This window comes from Penicillium nucicola (assembly GCF_028828085.1).
Source record: "Penicillium nucicola strain IBT 29836 chromosome Unknown utg000001l, whole genome shotgun sequence".
Taxonomy (NCBI): Eukaryota; Fungi; Ascomycota; class Eurotiomycetes; order Eurotiales; family Aspergillaceae; genus Penicillium; species Penicillium nucicola.
In genome coordinates this window covers 3,608,718-3,627,072 of record NW_026643125.1, presented here as the reverse complement: position 1 = coordinate 3,627,072, position 18,355 = coordinate 3,608,718, and the positions used below count along the sequence as shown (strand labels likewise).

Genomic DNA, 18,355 nt, shown 5'->3' with positions numbered 1-18,355 from the left:
AGTCCATCACAGTCAAAATGCATCTCCTACCCCTGCTCCCAATTCTCCTCTCCATATTCTCTCTCCAAACAAAAGCTTGCAACCCAACCCGCCGCTCAACCGCCGATGCCACAGCAAGCAACCCATTCACCCTAGGCACAGACGGGCCCGCACCACCCGAAACCCTAGGCTACGCGCTAAACCACGTCGGTCTAATAACCAACAACCTCACCGCAATGAAGGGCTTCTACGGCAACGTCCTGGGCATGCGGCTCCTCTTCGACGCTGCCCTGACACCCGAATACACAGTGACATACATGGGCTACGTGCAAGGTGGACGAAACGGCACAGGGTTCCAAACCGGCACAGAAATGACCATGGGCAAGAATAATATGTACGGGTTGTTGGAAATTGTGGAGTTTAGTGTTTCGGATGATACGTTGCTGTCGTCGACGCAGCGGACGAATACGTTTAGCCATGTTGGGCTGGTTGTTCCTGATGTTGTCAAGGCGCAGACGTATTTGGAGGGTAAGGGGGTGGAGGTTCTGAAGGGAGTGGGTGTGCCTATTGAGGCGTTTGAGGGGGGTGTTCCTAATGCACTTGGTGTTGGGGGCTTTGCGGGAGTGCATCTTGAGGCTAAGAGGAGGCTTGTTGAGGCTCAGGGGTTGATTGGCTGGGAGAACTTTTTGTTGGTTAGGGACCCTGATGGGAATTTGGTGGAGATTCAGCAGCAGGATGTTTAGATCCAGGTTAGAAGATTAGGTGAGGTGGTTGGGTGGTTTGAATATATTTGTCTATCTTTCTTTCGCTTTGGTTATACATAGATTTGATATCTGGTGGAGAATGTTTGTTGATATGGGCACTTGAACCGGAGATATTCCAACATCAGCCATAGACCCTGTGATGTTCCACTTAAACCTTGTAGAAGCAGAAGGCATGGTAGAAGCCTGATATATTGTTAGCGGAGGGAAGTATAAAAATATCAGCGGAATACTCACTAACTGCCTCCTTCTCCTCCTCTGTCATAGCCAGGGCACCAGTCGAGCGATCCCGGACACCCATGCGCTCACTCAAAGGACCCAGATCACGGTCATTCTTCTCATCTTCCCAGATATCTAAGAAAGGCTTGCGGTATTGAAGCTCTAGGTTGTAATCCTCGGTCAAACTAGACAAGTCAGCGATGTACCTCTTTCAATCAAGATGAAAACTCACGCTCGGAAAGCCTCCCATGGGACGACGTATTCCGGCACCTCCTCAACTGCCTCCCGCATGAAATAGCTGTACCTCCAACCAAAAGGTGGACGGAAGATGCCATCTTCAGGTGTTGCGCCAGGGAACTGAACTCGGTAGATATCATTGCCCCACGAGGCCCGCTCGTCTTCCTCGACCTCACCATCCTCAGGGCCCTCGGACTCAGCAGGCTTGGCAGCTTCACGTTCCTTGCGCTTCTTGTGGAAATTGGACACCTGGCTGGCGATGACATCCGAGTTGGGGCAGACACCAATGAAGCGACCTCCCTTCTTCAAGCAGCCTGCAACATTGCTGAGCATCTGACGAGTCTTCTCTTCGGTTTCAAAAGCGTAGTGAATGGCGAACATGGAGGTGACAACATCAAAGCCACCACCGCCGTAGCGCGAGGCCATGATCGACCCTCCGGGTCCGGCATTCGCATCAATACCAACCTGTTGAATGATGTTGATATCGCCCAACCACTCTCCAAAGCAGTCCTTGGGGTAAAACTCAGCATGGAAGATCGGCTGGGGAGGACGGCGGCCCCGCTGACCACGGCCAGAGCGCATCTGCTCATATCGGCCCTGCGCTTGCTCAATAGAGATATTGGCAGGATCCAGACCGACGTATAGGTCCACATTCTGAGGCGCTAGCTGCCACTTGCCCAGATCACCACCTTTTCCACAGCCCAGATCCAAGACCAGCAGCCGCTTGTCATCAGCAGGCGGGGGCCCACTGTCATCCGCCCAATCCTTGGTATCATTAAACCTCGCGGCGAACTCCTCATCGGGTGAAAACTTCTGAATCAGAGTACTCTTGACCCAATTGTTGAAGCTCCGCAGACCCTTAATCTTACTCTCAGTCTTCCGCCACTCACGCCCACGCTCAGGGACCGCGTTGTAATGTTGTCGAACCATATCTGTCACGCCGCGGTCACGAGAATTGCGCAAGGCGTCGTCCTGCTCAGCGCGCTCGCGCTCTTCCTGTCTCCGGCGAAGTGTTTCACGGTCTGCAAGGCCCTGGCGCGCACCACCGCCTGGTCGTTTGCGCTGGCGAGGAGCCTCGGGTGAAGGAGAACGGGGCACTAGAGGGGATCGGGAGCGTCGTCTCTCCCTGTCGTCGCGGGGTGCTGAGCCATCTGGGCTGCGCGAGCGGTTCCGGCGCGAGAATACGGATGGAGGTGTTCGGCCGCGCTTGCGGCGCTGGTGTCGCTCTTGCATTCTCTCACGCTTGGATACTGGCGCGGATGGCCTCTCTGACGTTGCGTCTCCGTCCATGCCTCTTTGATTTTGTTGGTCACCCGGTCGGTAGGAATCTGTGGTTTGACGGGGAGAGCGGGAATCCGTGGATTGCAGAGGGTATCCGTCGTCAGCGCGGTTGTCCATACTGGTTATGTGAGGGTGTTGTCGCGGATTTGAGTAAGGGTCTGAATTGTTCGGAAAATGTGTTGACAGAAGTTAGGCTGATTTTCGGGAAGGGATACGAATTCAGGAAAGAACAGCAAGGCCACGGAGAAGGAATTCACTCTTCAAATAACTAGGGACATGGCTAGTTGTGGTAGTGAGTAGAGTGAGTGAAGTGAAAGCAACGGCACTCAAGATCCGTTGATTTGAGCTCCGCATCTCGGCCAATCAGAGCAAGCAGAGCAGCCTTAACTACGAAGTTCTTCGGACAACTGCCAAATCATGCATATGGTGTCTCGTTATATTGTTTTGCTTATAGGCAGTCGTAAATCTACGGTGTCTGTTGTTTTTCAGTCTCTTTCTTCTTTGTTCCCGAGAGCCTGAGGCTATAGCCACTCGATTGTTAAAGCACAAGAAATATACTCTTCTCAATATTGCATTAATGATTCGGTCTCATGGTCAGACTTACCCTCAAATCTGAAGTCTAAAGAGGCGAGCGCAAATTGTGTCGGGGAACTCAACCAGTAGCGCAGAGTTCACAGCATCCCAGCTACTCTGCGCAGCAAGTTGAGTCGGATAAAGGAACTCAACTGCAACAGATTCACTGCATTTAAGGGCTGCAATAGGTAGTTTGCATTTGGTTGATCCCCCACGTCGCCATACGGCCAGGTAATACCTTCCAGTCTCAGATCCATCTTCAGACCTTGCAGCCAAACCCAGAGCTAGCCAGTCATCATGCCAACCAGGTAGACCCAATGGCCAGAAAGGTGTAGACCGAGGGATATCGCCTCGGATGTCTTTATACACTCTCATCCCGTCATCGATAATCTTCAACTGCTCAGCCTTCATACTGTCCAGCCGACCACTGAGGTATACCCGACCAAGCAAGCTATTAACGACAGTCAGAGCATTGATCTCCTCTGACCAATCTGGCTGAGGATATGCCCATGAAGCACCCTGCTCCGGGGTCACAGCAGTATGAATACTTGCAGAGATGGCGGCATAGCGAGTGGGACACTGCTGATCACTGGTGGATTGGAGTGGGTGGACTGAGAGCATGGCATAATCAAGTCGCTGTGCACCACTAGAGCAAGTCTCGATCAGAAGCTCAGGGTAGCGGTCGAATACTCTGTTCACCCATAAAAGGTACGCACGATTGTGTTCCAAAAATCCAGCACCAGAACTGGAACAATTGAGGTCGGTACCTTGGGTGATTTGGACATTGTAATCGAATTTGAAATATCCAACTCCATACTGCTGAACACATCTGTCAATGACTTTGTCCATTGAGGTTTGGACGGAAGGGTGGCGGAAATCTAACTGGTAGCGACCTTTCTCTATAATGCGTTGACCATCTCTCTCGAAGAAGGCCTCTTTTGGCAGACGAGAAGCCATGATGCTTCGCACGCCAATAACCTCTGGTTCTATCCATAAACCGGGCTTTAAACCGGCGTCCCTGATTTTGCCCAGGAGATTCTCAAAGCCCATAGGGAACCTTCGCTTCGATGGTTCCCACAGGCCGACATCATCCCACCAGTTACTATCGTCGGCATACCAACCGCAATCAATGACAAAGTACTCGGCGCCGGCCTTGGACACCGGCTCAATGAGCGCGAGAATCTTCTCGTCTGTCGGGTCGCCCATTAGGCAGTTCATATAGTCATTGAAAATGATTGGTAATTTCTGATGGTCCGAATGTGATCGTCTGATGCGACGGCGGTATTGTGTCAAGGCACCGAAAGCAGCCTCTTGATTACCGAAGAGATGAGCGACAGCAACCGGAACACTAGTGCAGGACTCTCCAGGAGCGAGACCGTGCCTCCAATCGTGATCATCACTAGTCGGACCAGAAGCAGCCAGATAAACATCATCACGCCAGTCTCCAATTTCCCACCTCCACGAGCCGTTGTGTTCAATCTGCCACAGCCAGGTTTCTGTCTGATCGCGCTTCTTCAGCATACCCATCGGTAGCTTTCCTTGTGTACTGAAGCTACCTTGGTTTGATATTCCGAAAGTAGCCAAGGTAGCCTGGTGTTTATCTGGAAGACCGTAAACCCCCGTGTCATCAAGGCCGACGTCAGGGAGTGACAGTGTCACCCATTGTGCCTCACGAAACCAGGTGTTGTTTGCATATGAGACTTCATAATCCTGCCACCATTGTGAAGATCGAGTCATGCCTCCAATGACGACGGATGGCATTTGGTTTACCACAACGGCGACCGAGGAGTCGTTTTTGGCTGTAACGCTAGATCGAAGGAAAGGTAGATCCTCGAAGATCGTCAAATGACTCGTAACAGTCATCTGAGTCTTCTCGTCGAGTAAACCCACATCCAGACTCTTAGATCGCTTAAGACCATCATTGAACTCGCGATGGTTTTGATACTTGAGACGCTCGCCAATGTAACCTGCGACCAAAGCCCGGGATGATTTCTGACTGGAGTTTCCTGGTCCACTTAGACGAAGTTCCACCAAAGGAAGATATCCATCTTGAAAATGTGGGGAGGATGAGGGTTGAGGTTTTTGACCTGCTGGCAAGAGATACGCCAGTGAACATGTGCCATCCTCGTTGATGTGGATGCCGACTTGAATTGTATCGTTCTCGAGGATGAGCATCTTGTCACTCATGACTGCGGAGAAGACAGAAGTCCCAAAGAAACCGATGAAAAGAACAATAAATGGATGATCAAGTTCAGCTTGCACAGCAACCGATCTGAAGTGATATTCGTAGAATCTTTTTGGAACGTGGGGTTGATGCTGAAAAGGAAGCGGGGATTATGCCGTGAAATGCAAATATCGTATTGGCCTGCGGAAGTAGAAGGATCAAGTTGCATGGTCGTGCAGCTGTGGAGTCAAAGGGCGAAGTCCCATAGATCGATCATACCTTGATGAGCACTAAAACTACCGATTCGCCTACTGATGCAGGGTAAAGCCACTTTCCAAACCATACTGCACTTCGTATTGTCTGATATATGATTTTTACAAGAAATTACCGGCTAAATGCAGTGCATGGTTGGTAAATTGCTCTGTAACACCTATGCGTGCTCTATTACGGAATTCCCAGTTAAGACTTTAACAATTTGGCTATTTTTTCTAAACTATCATGAACATTAAGTTCTCTGTATTTTCTTTATTACTAGGCCGCAAGGGATCTTAAAATAGATTTGCATACTCGAACTTTCTCCAGACATGGTCCGAGCCTAACCCTAACCCCAGGTTATCGGCCCCGCAATTTGAACAGCTCTTCCCGCGAGGAATCATGTACTAGTTCCAGTTTAGCTGCGATTTAAATTCCTGATCAGCTGGGCTGAAGTAGCTAAAGGCAGAGACCCATGTGTCCCATGCTCTAGTAGATCGCTAAAACCTCTTGTCTGATCATAGCCAAGTCCGGTCCAGCCGCTTTCAAGTTTCGAACACTAAACGCCAAAGATAGACGGCCAGTGATGATTTCGATTCTCAATTGTGCAAAAAAGCAATGTGATAGGTTTGAAGAGAAAAAGAAAAGGACCAGAAAAGTAAGAAGAATTTCTTGAAACGGCCAGACTATGTTTCATTTTGAATTCCGGTACGGAAGACAATGGATAAAGACAATGTCAAGGAAGTCTCTAAATACGAGATACCCTCTTTCCAGTTTGAAAATCAAACTCTGCCCATTCCCCCAAGGTCTCTTGAATCTGTCTGTGAAGTTCAAGATCCGCAGTCTCCCTTTCTCGGCTGAAGGAGCTTACACCTAGAGTATCGGCAATTGGTTTATTTTCCGCGCCATTTGGACGCAGCATGCCCTCTATCACCAACAAATTCTCTTCAACATCACCGATAGAACATATTCCGATAATGGTGTGAACAGAGACTCCGTCCCGGGACACTCGAGATGCCCTTGCCAAGGAGAACCGCAGAGCCAAAGCTGCCAGAGTTGATCCTTGCGCTTCCACAAAGTTTGATATTTGTCGCACGGCCTTACGAAGGCCCTCCGGCGCTGGGTGCCAGTCTCCTAGCTTCCCACTCGGCACATCACTAGACCGCAAAAGCCCCGAGGCAAGAGGACTCGAACTGCAGATCACAGACACACCGGCCTTGCGTAGCTCCGGAATCCCGTATCTCTCCAGGCGGCTATTCAGGAGATTCAACTGGCTCCAATTCTGCACAATATCAAGAGGTCGTTGATATTTCTCCAGCACAGCCTTGGCAACGTGAATAAGACGGTCGATAGAGTAGCCTGATATTCCAACGTGTTTGATTATACCTCGATCGGATAATTCAAACAATGCCCCAACGGCCTCGATGGCTTCTTCTGGCGAAACGAATTCCACATCATGGCAAAACACCACATCTAGATATGATGTTCCCAGTCGATCCAAAGACCTTGAAACAGAGGTTCGGATCCATTCGGGCGAGTAGTTGAATTCCTCTGCGGACACCCTGCCCACTTTGGTCATCAAGATGTAGTCACTTCGTGAATATTTGCTGGTCACGTCCACGCTCGCAAGTGCAGAACCCAGCAGTTCTTCAGATGGCTCATAGTAAGGCGATGTGTCTATTGCTCGCATGCCCGCATCAAAAGCCCGACGAATGATTTTGGAAACCGGTATGCTCTTGGGATCCGGATGCAATTGATAGCTAAACCCAGCGCCCCCCAGAATGAGCGCCGGCAGTCTCAAAGTACGAGTCTCGATAATGGAGCTCATTTTTATCTGGGTTTATTGTTGGGGGATACTGCCGAGCTCTTGCTCCTTTTTTATACCAAGAAATGTATGAGAATGAGAGGCAGCAACCTGGAATAGGAGATAGATGACTTATGAAGGCCGATGGTGAGTAATTCCCTTGTCCCGCGTATGTGACAAGCTGCTCCAAGACGCGGAGCAGTGGATATACCCGGCTGATTTACCCTATTGGCTGTAGAGCTGCATCGTGAGTCCCCTTGGAAAGAACACCGGCAAAATTCCGGATAATACTAGCGAGACAGTGCCTCATCGGGCCTTTTCAGCAAATAGGATGATTCTTGAGAAATCGAGGTATTTCGAGGGTGAATAAGATAAGAGCGCCATTTTCGAGACTGCTCAGCGTTGTTGTTTCCTACCGAACGATGTGGCCACTCCCCTGCTCAATAAGTATATCAAACGAGATAAATATGATGATAGTCGTCCTAGAACTTTTGAGAAATGTTCTAGAAGGTCACACTTCAATTGAAACATACTGCTGTTCATTCATTGTAACTCCACAAAGCCTTATATCACATCCCCCTCCCAAATAGGAGACCAGTTTGTAATCTATATGTTCTCAAATAATGAGAGTAAATAGAGGAAGTGAAGGCTAAACCGACATGGTAGGATTTCGTATCTCGCATTAGGAAAATTATATATGACAAAAATGTAAGAGATATGCATGTTAAAACGCCTGGTCATGAGAAACTGCACTCTAACAAGACAATCAAGACGTAGCAGGTTTCGGTTTCGGCGTTCTGCTTTTCAAAATCTGCCTCACTCGCTGGATTTTCGTCCACCACTCACTGTCTGCTTTCTTCTTTGCCTCTGGATCCTCGTCTTCAAGAGGATATTCCTCTACAGGCGTGGCTGGGCGAAGACTTTCTGAAGATTTCACAAAGCGCATGCGTCGTCGGTTCTTCACTTTGACGGCTTCTGCCACAAATTCCCAGCCAGCGCGTAGCCTTTCCACTTTCTCGTTGGGTCGACCAGTACCGCTTTGAGCGACCTTGTTGATCCAGGGGCAGTAGTCCATGTGTTCATTGGCCACATCCAGAGATGTATAAACCGTGACGTCTCCGTTGTCTTTCGGTTTGTACATCCAAAGTCCCAGTCGACGGAAGCACGCACTGCATCCGACTAAACCGGCAGCTCCATCGGAGGCTGTATCCCACCCGAATAATGCCAGTGCCAGGGCTGCTCGATTGACAGAGCGAGGAGTATCAGCGGGTGAAAGCGTAGTCTCCGATGATTCTTGGTCACCGTTATTTGGCGCCTGGTCCTCGGTCGTGGGGGCAGCTGCAGTCTTAGCTGGCTGTGGTGCCTCTTTGAACCATTCTTCGGGTAGTAATTTCGCAATAACATCAAGGTTGGGCTCCTCAAGAGCTTGAATTACATCGTCGGTTGGTAACTTATCCCCCATCTTCAAAATGTTCAGATAGCGGTTGTGTAGCCCCGTCAGGGCAGTGTCGGTGTTGGTTAACGGAAGATGCTGAATAGTTGCTAGTCCAATGTAAGTCAATTGGAAAAGAGGTCAATGGACTAATAGTCGAGCAGACTCACCATCACAGCTCTTTCGCCGCCACGGGCAACTCTCACCATGGTTTTCAACTAGCATCTTTGCATACTGATCCACGAGTGTTGCGCCTGTAAACATGGCAGTTAGCACCGGGACCCACGTCATTAATCCCAAGGGACTGAGTGAAATACTCACGGACTTCGTTTCGCTCTTGCACCTTCTCGCTATCAAATCCATCAAGTTCATCGATCTCTTCGGGAAGTTTGATAACGACTGAACCGCCGCATTCGGAGACGCAAGTGACACGCTTTGAATCCGCACATATCCAGCCATGCTTTGCCCATTGTACCTCATTAATCGGGGCCGGTTTGGAAGTCCATCGATCAACCCGGCGGAATGTCTCTAGCCGCTCCAGGAACCGTTCGCGATCCCAAGGAACAAAGGTCGGGCGTTTATTCGAGGACGCTGTGGTATCCGAAGACGTAGATGGCGTTCGGTCCGTAGGTCTGGATATTTTCTGGGTCGAATTGCGCACTGATGCGAGCTCGGAGCGATCGTTGCTGCTTAGGCGGACTTTCTTGATCGATAGGTTGGCCGCGACACGCTCTCGCGCTGTCATGGGCTGCGCCGGAGGCGGTGTTGGGGCTGGGTCGGTTTGCTGAGGTTTGGATATTGAATCCAAGATCCGATGGAACTTGCGCTTCTTTGACTCCAGCTCATAAGACATATTTGCACGTGTGAAGCAATCAAGGTGCAAGTGAGAGTTGGAGCGGCGATCACAAAGCGCCGGAGATAGTCGCCTCAGGCACCAACATCGCTTTCGAGCTTACTGGGCGAATGGAAGCTGAATTAGCAATTAGAGAACGGAGAATTGTCTGATCTGCTTAAACACCAGCGATCAACGATCAATTGAACAGGAGACTACGACAGCGTTGTTGAGACAAATGCTCTGGCGCTGATTGGCCAACGCGCATTCCGCGATATCATACGATTTTCGAGACCGCAACAGCTTTCTTTTTTCCACTCTTGCGTCTCTCACCAGCCATGGCTTCTCTAGGGACTACCTTGCCGTTATGGCGGAGTCTCGCGCCCCGTTTGACAAAGGATCTGTTAAGTTGTCGGCAATGTCTTCACAACCAGGGTGTTGCAGCCAAATCCATCCGCCATTTCAGTGCCATGCCCTCCCGCCAGCCTACCAAGACCCAATCGACCCTTTTCAACAACAAGAACCGCCAGTTCTTTTCCTCAACTATTCAGAGATCCACAGCGGCGCAGGCTGCTGAAAATGTGATCGAAGGGGGAGCCAAAAGCGCCAAACGCAGCTTCCCCAAGATCAGCGATAAGACCGTCGCCTACTGGCTTCTCGGTAGCGCGGCCAGCGTTTTTGGAATTGTGGTCTTCGGTGGTCTGACACGTTTGACTGAATCAGGGTTCGTATGCGCGACATGGGACAAAACATAGGCTGCGGAAGCTGACGGACACATCGTGGTATAGATTGAGTATTACCGAATGGCGACCTGTTACCGGCTCCCTCCCTCCCATGAACGCGGAACATTGGGAGTCTGAGTTCTCAAAATACCGCGCTTCCCCCGAATTTCAATTGTTGAACCCGAATATGACACTCTCCGAATTCAAATCGATCTACTACATGGAATGGATCCACCGACTCTGGGGTCGGTTCGTTGGAATGTCCTTCGTCCTGCCCGCTGTATACTTCGTCGCACGCAAAAAGGTCTCCACGCCCATGGCGTGGCGTCTGTTCGGTATTGCTGGTCTCATTGGCTTCCAGGGATTCTTGGGCTGGTGGATGGTCAAGTCTGGCTTGAAGGATGATCTGTTTGCTCCGGGCAGCCATCCTCGAGTGAGTCAGTATCGTCTCACTGCTCATCTCGGTGCTGCTTTCACCTGCTATGTCGCTATGCTATGGAACGGTCTTGCTATCTTGCGCTCTCACCGGTTGATGAACAACCCTACTGCAGGTCTTGGCGAGCTGGATGCTCTGCGTTCCGCGAAGCTGGCTTTCTTCCGCCGCTCAGTTGCCGGCATTGCGCTTTTGGTCTTCACTACGGTTATCTCTGGTGGTCTCGTTGCTGGTCTGGATGCTGGACTTATTTACAACGAGTTCCCATATATGGGCAATGGACTTGCTCCACCAAAAGAGGAGCTGTTTGACGCTCGCTATTCCAGACATGAAGATCGGTCTGATCTATGGTGGCGCAACATGCTCGAGAATCCCTCTCTCGTTCAGCTTGACCACCGCATGCTCGCTATGACCACCTTTACCTCCATCGTGGCCTTGTTGGCTTACACCCGCCTCGCCCCCTCCATGAAACGTCACTTGCCGCCTGCCGCTAGAAAGGGTGTCCACGGCGTGTTTGCCTTTGCCTGTTGCCAGGTCGGTCTTGGTATCTCCACTCTCCTCTACCTCGTTCCTACTCCTCTTGCCTCCGCCCACCAGGCAGGCAGTCTTTTCCTCCTTACCTGGGTTATCGTTTTGGGTAGCCGTGTCTGGCATCCTTCTCGCACCGCCAGGTTAGTGAAGATGGCAGCCAAGAATGCCAAGAAGCAGACACCTGCTCCTTCATTCACCGCACACAAGGTCTAAAAGCCCGACTCACTCGGGTGTAAGAATATGGCGGCGAAGACCGGGTCCATTGAAGTACCCCCGTTCCTGAAGAAACGTACAATCTCCATTCTCTACTGACTCGCCACATCTCACGAGTCTTTGTATCATTAGCACCACTATATCTTCATTGTAAAAACATCCATTGAACACGATATCAATTCCTTCATATCTGACACATATCCAACTTCTTGTTGAACGTAATCTTCGTCAATCGTCAAGTTCCACATTTACTGCCAAAATGCATCCATAGTAAAGCCGATTTCAGGCCTATCGCGCAACAACTATCTCAGTCCGCCATTCGCGCGGAAGGACGCGCACGGCGCTTCGGGTTCCTCCGAGCAAGCTGGTACTTTCCATCTTCTCTGATGACAATCTCTGGCTCATCAGCAGTTCCAGTAGCTGAATTTGAATCTCCCCAATAGCTTTCAGTAGCCGGAGATAAGGTATTCTCCGACTCACTTCCAATGACATCAGTCCTGTCGCGAGCACGTTTACGTCCACACAAAGGTCGATCCTTTGGCTGAACATTCAATCCAGCTTGCTCAACTTGTAGTTCAGCTGGTTCGCAATCGGATGCCCCGGATATCGATTCATCAACACGGCCAGAAGAGCCAAGAGTGACGAGAGTTTGAGCGGCACTCGCTTCTTCGCTCATTTGACTTCCCGATCCAGCTCTAGATGTAGACAGAGGTGTTTCGCTTGCGCGAGCGCTGGCGCTTGTTTGACCTTCAGGTCTGTTCTCGGTCCGTAAGATTTCCTGGTGAGGAATGGGGCCTATCTGTCGTCTTCGAGCACGATCCTCGATATGATCACTCCCAAAAGAAGAGTGGCTCCTGTCGCCAGCGCGTCGGTTGATGCACGCGCGGCAAATCTGCCAGCCGCAGAGGTTGCAACGTGACATACCGTCCCTGTTCCTTTCATTCCCTTCGTCACATTTCGCTGTGTGGGCGGCAACATCCGAGAAGCTGACGACGATCTCTCTTGTGGTTCTGCGGCGAGGGTAAATTACCAGAGTCGGTGTTGAAGCAGCTTGTTGTTCGGCGGCTTGTCGAGGAGATATTATCTCAGGAGGTGAGCGAGAGGTTATGTTTGTGTTTGAAAATGTTACTAAAGGTCGGTGATTTTAGTTACTTGATCTTGTTTTGTTTGGTACTTTGATACGTATACATACTGGGACTCGCATTATGAGGTTCATTTCCAACGGCGGCTTCGTAGCGAGTTCTCACAAGCATAGACTCATTCGGATTGCCAAAAACCTATTGCATGATCGGTCAGTCAGATATTCCGATGTAATGGCCATTCCATACGTACGCCCTGTGAGGTAAATCCATGTTTATGGAATATCTAGCGAGGTCAGTGTCTTGTCTAGAAGGCATGTAAAGTGCACAAACGTTGAAGCTTGGGTCCGACGTGGTTGAGTGGCCTTGTAGTGGGTAAATCGGGTATGGGTTTGCAGGTGGGAGCGGAAGATCACCAATGGTGTTAGTGTACATATTCCGCATGTTCTGATTAGCGTTGACATTCTCTGAGGTACCATCATCCACCAGGAAGGGGGGTTTCCCATTCTGAATCCAATATTGTTTTAAAGATACATCGAGTTCTCCAAAGCTGGGAACTCGCTGTGTCAAGTCCGGCTCCCCTGACATCTTGAGTATTCTGATGATAAGTTTCAGTTGATGACAAGGGGGATGATGTGTGATGATACCTTTTCGATGTTGGAAGCTCAGATGTGGGACAATGAGATAGCTTCACAGACTGGAGATGAAGACTTGGAAAAAGAAAGAGCAGAGTCACACTTCTGTTCTCAAGGCGAGAAGGAGAACTATAGTTAGCCTGAGAATTTTATCTAAACAGGAAAGAAGAGAAGGTTGATCCGGTTCGCCAAAGAAGACTTGAGAAAGGGAGCAAAGAATGAATAGTGCAGAAAACGGCTTACCCTTCAGGTCCTGATTTAAGAACAAGCAAGATGGTGACTTTGGAGCATCTGTTCTACCAAACGAGACACGAGGAAGCGGCAATAAAAGAAGCAAAAGAGCAGGAGGCTTATTCTTCTTGGTATCCTATGAGAAGATAATAGAAGAATACAAGATATCTCCTTCGAGAATGACCAGAGAAAGTGCAAAGGGATGAGGGAGAAACAGATGAAGGAGAAAGGAGGAGGGAGAAAAGATGGGCGATGGAAGAAAGATTCCAAATGAGAGGTCTTTATTTATGCGCAGTCTCGGGGTCAAACAATCAGAAGTTGAGATGACATATTGTATTCAAAAGGGATATCTCCGTTTCATGAGAAGCAAACAAATGGCACTCGATATCGATTTTACCGTTGGCAATGATGCAATCATTGTTGACATAAATTTTCTGACCATAAACCTCATATATATATATATAAAATCGTTTAATAAATTGATGGCTGGTTTTAACCGTTCAAAGCACCGACAATCGAATTTCGCAATTGCAACGTCGTGAGATCTCCATCGGCGAGGGAGGGTGGGTTAATATGTCTTTAGTTGCTTGCTTTTGCCAGGTTCATTGATACGAAGCTTTCAAACTGTTACGGATTTGCGGAACTTCCCTCTTCATTCAGGGAATTTAACAAAAACAATATGAATCTCTGACGGTTGGTACCGTGTCAAATTAGGGCTAACTGCGCGAGTGATGCATGGTCTGTGCTTTAATAGGGCCTTCCCTCCCCATATAATAGTGCATGTATATCATTAGCGTTAGGATTAGCACATTTTTAGTATGATATTTCATCTCATATTTTAAATAAACAAATGCGTCAAGTTCTTGGAATTTTAATGAATCTAATCAATCGTCAATTCTCGCCTAGTAGTTCACAGAGAAGTTGATTTTTGTTAAGGGGGTAGGGTTAATACGTACCTAGGGTACCTGAGTTCCTCGGGATTCCGTAGTTAATCATGTACCTTGGGTGTTCAAGTTTATGTACGATGAAACTGCATATAAATTGGAATGCTTTTCTTGATTCCAACTCTAAGAGCTTAGGGACCCGATGTACCTCGATTTGCTATGCTGCCACATACTTAAAGTACGTACCGAATACCCCTTACGTAGCCTAAAGCCCGAAGGGGGAGAAAAGAAGGAAGGAAACTTGTTTCAATCCTCCGAGGCGGCGGGGCCTGCGATTTATGTAGGTTATTAAGGCATATTTTGATGTGTCTTTTGAGTAAAATATGAGGTAAATTTTGAGACGAGGAATGAGGTCAAATATAATGAAAATGCGCCAATCCTAACGCTGATGTTATACATCTACTATGGCTTATATGGGGAGGGGTGTGTTATCATCAATATGGGGTGTGTTTGTAGTATGTCCCTAAGTATAGCTCGAGCATCAACCGTTGCAAATATAAATCGAGAACCCATATTTGATGATTGTAGAACGTTTATTTTCATGACAAGAATCATCCAGATTTTGAGATAGAGTCGGTCGTGACAGGCACTCTAGGTGTTTTAGGCCATGTTTCATTGTAACAGAACGGTTGATGGTAGCAAAGGCCATGAGTGTACCTAGTGCCACGCAGTAGCGGCGAATCTATGAAGGAATTCTTGGATCCAAGTGTGCTGTTTCATGGACTGTTAATTCCTACGTATACGTATATCTCTTCCTTGACGCTTTTTCAACTTCTTTTCGTTTTATCATCTCACAAGGTGGACTGTAAATAGACCACCACTACCAACCCTTGAGTCATGTAGCTTCAGAGACCAACTGTCGAGTTTCATTACCTCAAGCTACAGCAGGGTACTGTTGAAAAGTTGAACATAGCTTGGATATTTTTTGACTATTTTATCTGAGGCATTTCTCATATAACAGCTGCTGTATGCACAACCTTCAAATCACGATTCAAACATCAACATCCAATTCTCGGAGACATCATTTTATTCATTTGTGGGCTGCAAAGTCATCGTTAGTGATATAGGCTCATGGAAATTACAGGATAATAATAACATACGAATTCCTTCCTCGGGCATGGGCTCAACGCCGGCAACCTCGGCAGCGGTCTTCTCAGTGGCAGCGGACTTGTCATCCTTCATCATAGGGAAGGCAAGGACCTCCTTGATACTGTAGTTGTCGGTAAGGAACATGACCAGACGGTCAATGCCCATACCCCAACCACCGGTAGGAGGAAGACCGTACTCGAGAGACTGGCAGAAGGTCTCGTCAATCATCTGGGCTTCGTCGTCACCCTGATCCTTCTGGTTGGCCTGCTCCTCGAAACGCATGCGCTGGTCGAAGGGATCGTTCAACTCAGTGTAGGCGTTGACAATCTCCTTCTTGCAGACGAAGGCCTCGAAACGCTCGCAAAGACCGACGTTCTGGCGGTGGTACTTGGCAAGAGGGGACATCATCTGGGGGTGACCGGTAATGAAGGTGGGGTTGACACAGGTCTCCTCAATGAACTCGCCAACCAACTTGTCGAGCATGCGGGCGTTAGTCTGAGGGGGAGAGCAGTCGACGTTCATCTTCTTCAGCATGCGCTTAAGGAACTCGTTGGTCTCCTTGGTGTGAAGCTGGTCACCAGGAGGGAACTTCTCGCCACAGGCCTCCTCCAGGGCGGGGATCATCTCCACTCGCCTCCAGGGCGCCTTCCAGTTGACGTTGTAGGTCTCGCCAGACTGGGTGTGGAAGGTGGTCTCGTATCCACCAGTAATCTTCTTGACCAGACCGGAGACAAGGTCCTCGGTCAGGTTCATAACGTCGTAGACATCGGCGTAGGCCCAGTAGAATTCACAGGTGGTGAACTCGGGGTTGTGAGTAAGATCAATACCCTCGTTACGGAACTGACGGCCGAGCTCGTAGACACGCTCGAGACCACCGACAATCAGCATCTTAAGGTAAAGCTCAGGAGCGACACGCATGAACAAGTTCATGTCAAGGTCGTTGTGGTGAGTGATGAAGGGCTTGGCGGTGGCACCACCGGCAATGGCGTTCATCATAGGGGTCTCCACCTCAGTGAAGTCACGGCTATCGAAGTATTGACGAACGTAGCTGACAATCTTGGCACGAGTGCGGAAGATCTCACGGGAGCGGTCGTTCATGATCAAGTCAAGGTAGCGCTGACGGAAACGCTGTTCCTTGTCCTGGAATCCGTAGTGCTCGGAGGGAATGGCGTGCAGGCAAGGAGCCAGGAGGATGACCTCAGTAGCGAAGATGGAAAGCTCACCGTCGTCACGGTTCTTAGGAGAAGTGCGACCGGGGAAACCAACAATACCGACGATATCACCACGGCGGAGGAGCTCGTGCTGCTCCTCGAAGGGCTTGCCAGTGGCGTTCTGGGCCTGACACATAACCTGGACCTTGACACCCTCGGCGCGGATATCGTAGAAGTTCAGCTTGTTACCGGAGGTACGCTTGGTGAAGATACGACCAGCAATGCGAACGGCAACGTCAGTCTTCTGCTCGCCCTTCTGGAGACCCTCGTAGTCCTTGAGGAACTGACGGAGGTCGGTATCGACCTGGAACTTGTGAGGGTAGGGATCGGGCTGCTTGGTCTCGCGCAGCTTGTTGATCTTCTTACTCCGAATCTCGAAGTATTGCTAGACATGACATCTTCATTAGCTTCCATCACCCTCACCATTGCGCATGTAGTGATGGAGTCACTCACGTTAGGAGTCAAGTTAGCCTCCTCCTCCTCTGCGGAGGTCTTCTTCTCGGCCTTAGCTTTGGGAGGAGCGGCGGCTTCCTTCTCCTTCTTCTTGGCGTCATTGTCGCGCTTCTTCTGGCGTCTCTTCAATTCGGTCTTAGAGACCTTTTCGCCGGTGACTTCGTCGAGCAGAAGATTGGCCATGGAGGCCTCAGCCTCCTTAACAGGGTTGGAGTCCGCCATTATGTCTTTGTTGAGGAAACAAAAGTGGATGGTGGGATGAAGGAGGGACACTTGAATTTTTGGGCGGGATCGGCATCCCGCCTGATTGGGCCCCAGAAGTAAATCCTTCTTCCCTCACATGCTATGACTCACTGATATAATGCTTCAATTCTGTCGAATCATGCATGAGGCTTGACATATCTTTCTTTTCCAGATTCTGTTCTATTCTTGCCTGTCCATCAGTTCAGGGATACTGAATTGGGAAGTTAGGGCTTAGGGCATGTCAGCGGGGTTTTACCCCGCCATGCCATTTTCGGCTACTCCGATCTATACAACTTCATGTCGAACGAATAGCTTCATTTCTGTCAATAACGCGGCGTATTTTACATGTTACTACCTTTAAATGACGAGACTCGATTCATATTTCCAAGAGAGCTCAAACATCTTCTGGCTTCTCCCAGAATATACTGCGAATGCAGTCGAGATCTCGTGACAGACCGTAGCCAAGTCGGTCATTCTGGTCAACAGCGGGATGCATTACTCCCAAGTCATATTTTTGACCTGATATGTATGAAATCTCGACCATTGACCCTGGAAACTCAAAACGAGTAAAAGAAAAAGAGGAAACATGAAGCCAAAGCCGAAGCAGACCCTAAACGATGCACAGTATGGTGCACTCTTTTCAAAAATTTCGTATGGTGAATATACACTAATAAAGAATATATGAGCATGTTGATTTGGTGATTCCTGCTGTGTTGATTTCTAGCTGTTCATTTGACTTTTCTTGTATGACTGCCTCTCACATGGCTAGGGGTTCATTCCGCGATGTGTATCGTTTGGCCAAGAAGCGTAAGGGACTCTGGTGTGCAACTGAGACTCCTCAAATCTTGTAACATGCCTCAATCAAGTGATTTGATCAGAGCTTGAGATTGTGTTGTTTACCCAAGCCTTTTCTTTTCCCACCTCAGCATCAACCACTTTGATCTCAGCACGCGTTCTGCATCACCTCATTTGCTCTTCTCCCTTTTGCAACTCACCGTAAACTCTCATAATTCGCACCAAATTTCCATTCACCCTTC

At 49.1% G+C, this 18,355-nt stretch overlaps 8 protein-coding genes across 8 annotated transcripts; 2 read left to right on the top strand and 6 right to left on the bottom strand.

Moving 5' to 3' along the window:
* Nucleotides 1-17: 17 nt before the first annotated feature.
* Nucleotides 18-722, top strand: N7511_001370 (VOC family protein; the record flags this gene model as incomplete). Its single annotated transcript, XM_057123795.1, has 1 exon — nt 18-722. The coding sequence occupies one exon, from the start codon at nt 18-20 to the stop codon at nt 720-722; it is 705 nt and encodes a 234-aa protein (XP_056989528.1).
* A 169-nt stretch (nt 723-891) lies between these two features.
* abd1 (mRNA (guanine-N7)-methyltransferase) lies at nt 892-2,594 on the bottom strand (the record flags this gene model as incomplete). Its single annotated transcript, XM_057123794.1, has 3 exons — nt 892-926; nt 978-1,144; nt 1,192-2,594. 3 exons carry the CDS (start codon nt 2,592-2,594, stop codon nt 892-894), a joined length of 1,605 nt encoding a protein of 534 aa, XP_056989527.1.
* Nucleotides 2,595-3,083: 489 nt separating this feature from the next.
* Nucleotides 3,084-5,237, bottom strand: N7511_001368 (putative Melibiase subfamily; the record flags this gene model as incomplete). Its single annotated transcript, XM_057123793.1, has 1 exon — nt 3,084-5,237. The coding sequence occupies one exon, from the start codon at nt 5,235-5,237 to the stop codon at nt 3,084-3,086; it is 2,154 nt and encodes a 717-aa protein (XP_056989526.1).
* A 977-nt stretch (nt 5,238-6,214) lies between these two features.
* On the bottom strand, nt 6,215-7,294 carry N7511_001367 (uncharacterized protein; the record flags this gene model as incomplete). The annotated part of the gene is made up of 1 exon (XM_057123792.1): nt 6,215-7,294. One exon carries the CDS (start codon nt 7,292-7,294, stop codon nt 6,215-6,217), a length of 1,080 nt encoding a protein of 359 aa, XP_056989525.1.
* Nucleotides 7,295-8,036: 742 nt separating this feature from the next.
* On the bottom strand, nt 8,037-9,555 carry N7511_001366 (uncharacterized protein; the record flags this gene model as incomplete). The annotated part of the gene is made up of 3 exons (XM_057123791.1): nt 8,037-8,812; nt 8,873-8,956; nt 9,024-9,555. 3 exons carry the CDS (start codon nt 9,553-9,555, stop codon nt 8,037-8,039), a joined length of 1,392 nt encoding a protein of 463 aa, XP_056989524.1.
* Nucleotides 9,556-9,872: 317 nt separating this feature from the next.
* cox15 (cytochrome c oxidase assembly protein cox15) lies at nt 9,873-11,433 on the top strand (the record flags this gene model as incomplete). The annotated part of the gene is made up of 2 exons (XM_057123790.1): nt 9,873-10,258; nt 10,323-11,433. The coding sequence occupies 2 exons, from the start codon at nt 9,873-9,875 to the stop codon at nt 11,431-11,433; spliced, it is 1,497 nt and encodes a 498-aa protein (XP_056989523.1).
* Nucleotides 11,434-11,740: 307 nt separating this feature from the next.
* Nucleotides 11,741-13,100, bottom strand: N7511_001364 (uncharacterized protein; the record flags this gene model as incomplete). Its single annotated transcript, XM_057123789.1, has 4 exons — nt 11,741-12,561; nt 12,626-12,710; nt 12,766-12,798; nt 12,846-13,100. 4 exons carry the CDS (start codon nt 13,098-13,100, stop codon nt 11,741-11,743), a joined length of 1,194 nt encoding a protein of 397 aa, XP_056989522.1.
* Nucleotides 13,101-15,352: 2,252 nt separating this feature from the next.
* N7511_001363 (lysine--tRNA ligase KRS1) lies at nt 15,353-17,297 on the bottom strand (the record flags this gene model as incomplete). The annotated part of the gene is made up of 3 exons (XM_057123788.1): nt 15,353-15,363; nt 15,423-17,007; nt 17,076-17,297. 3 exons carry the CDS (start codon nt 17,295-17,297, stop codon nt 15,353-15,355), a joined length of 1,818 nt encoding a protein of 605 aa, XP_056989521.1.
* Between the last annotated feature and the right edge of the window lie 1,058 nt (nt 17,298-18,355).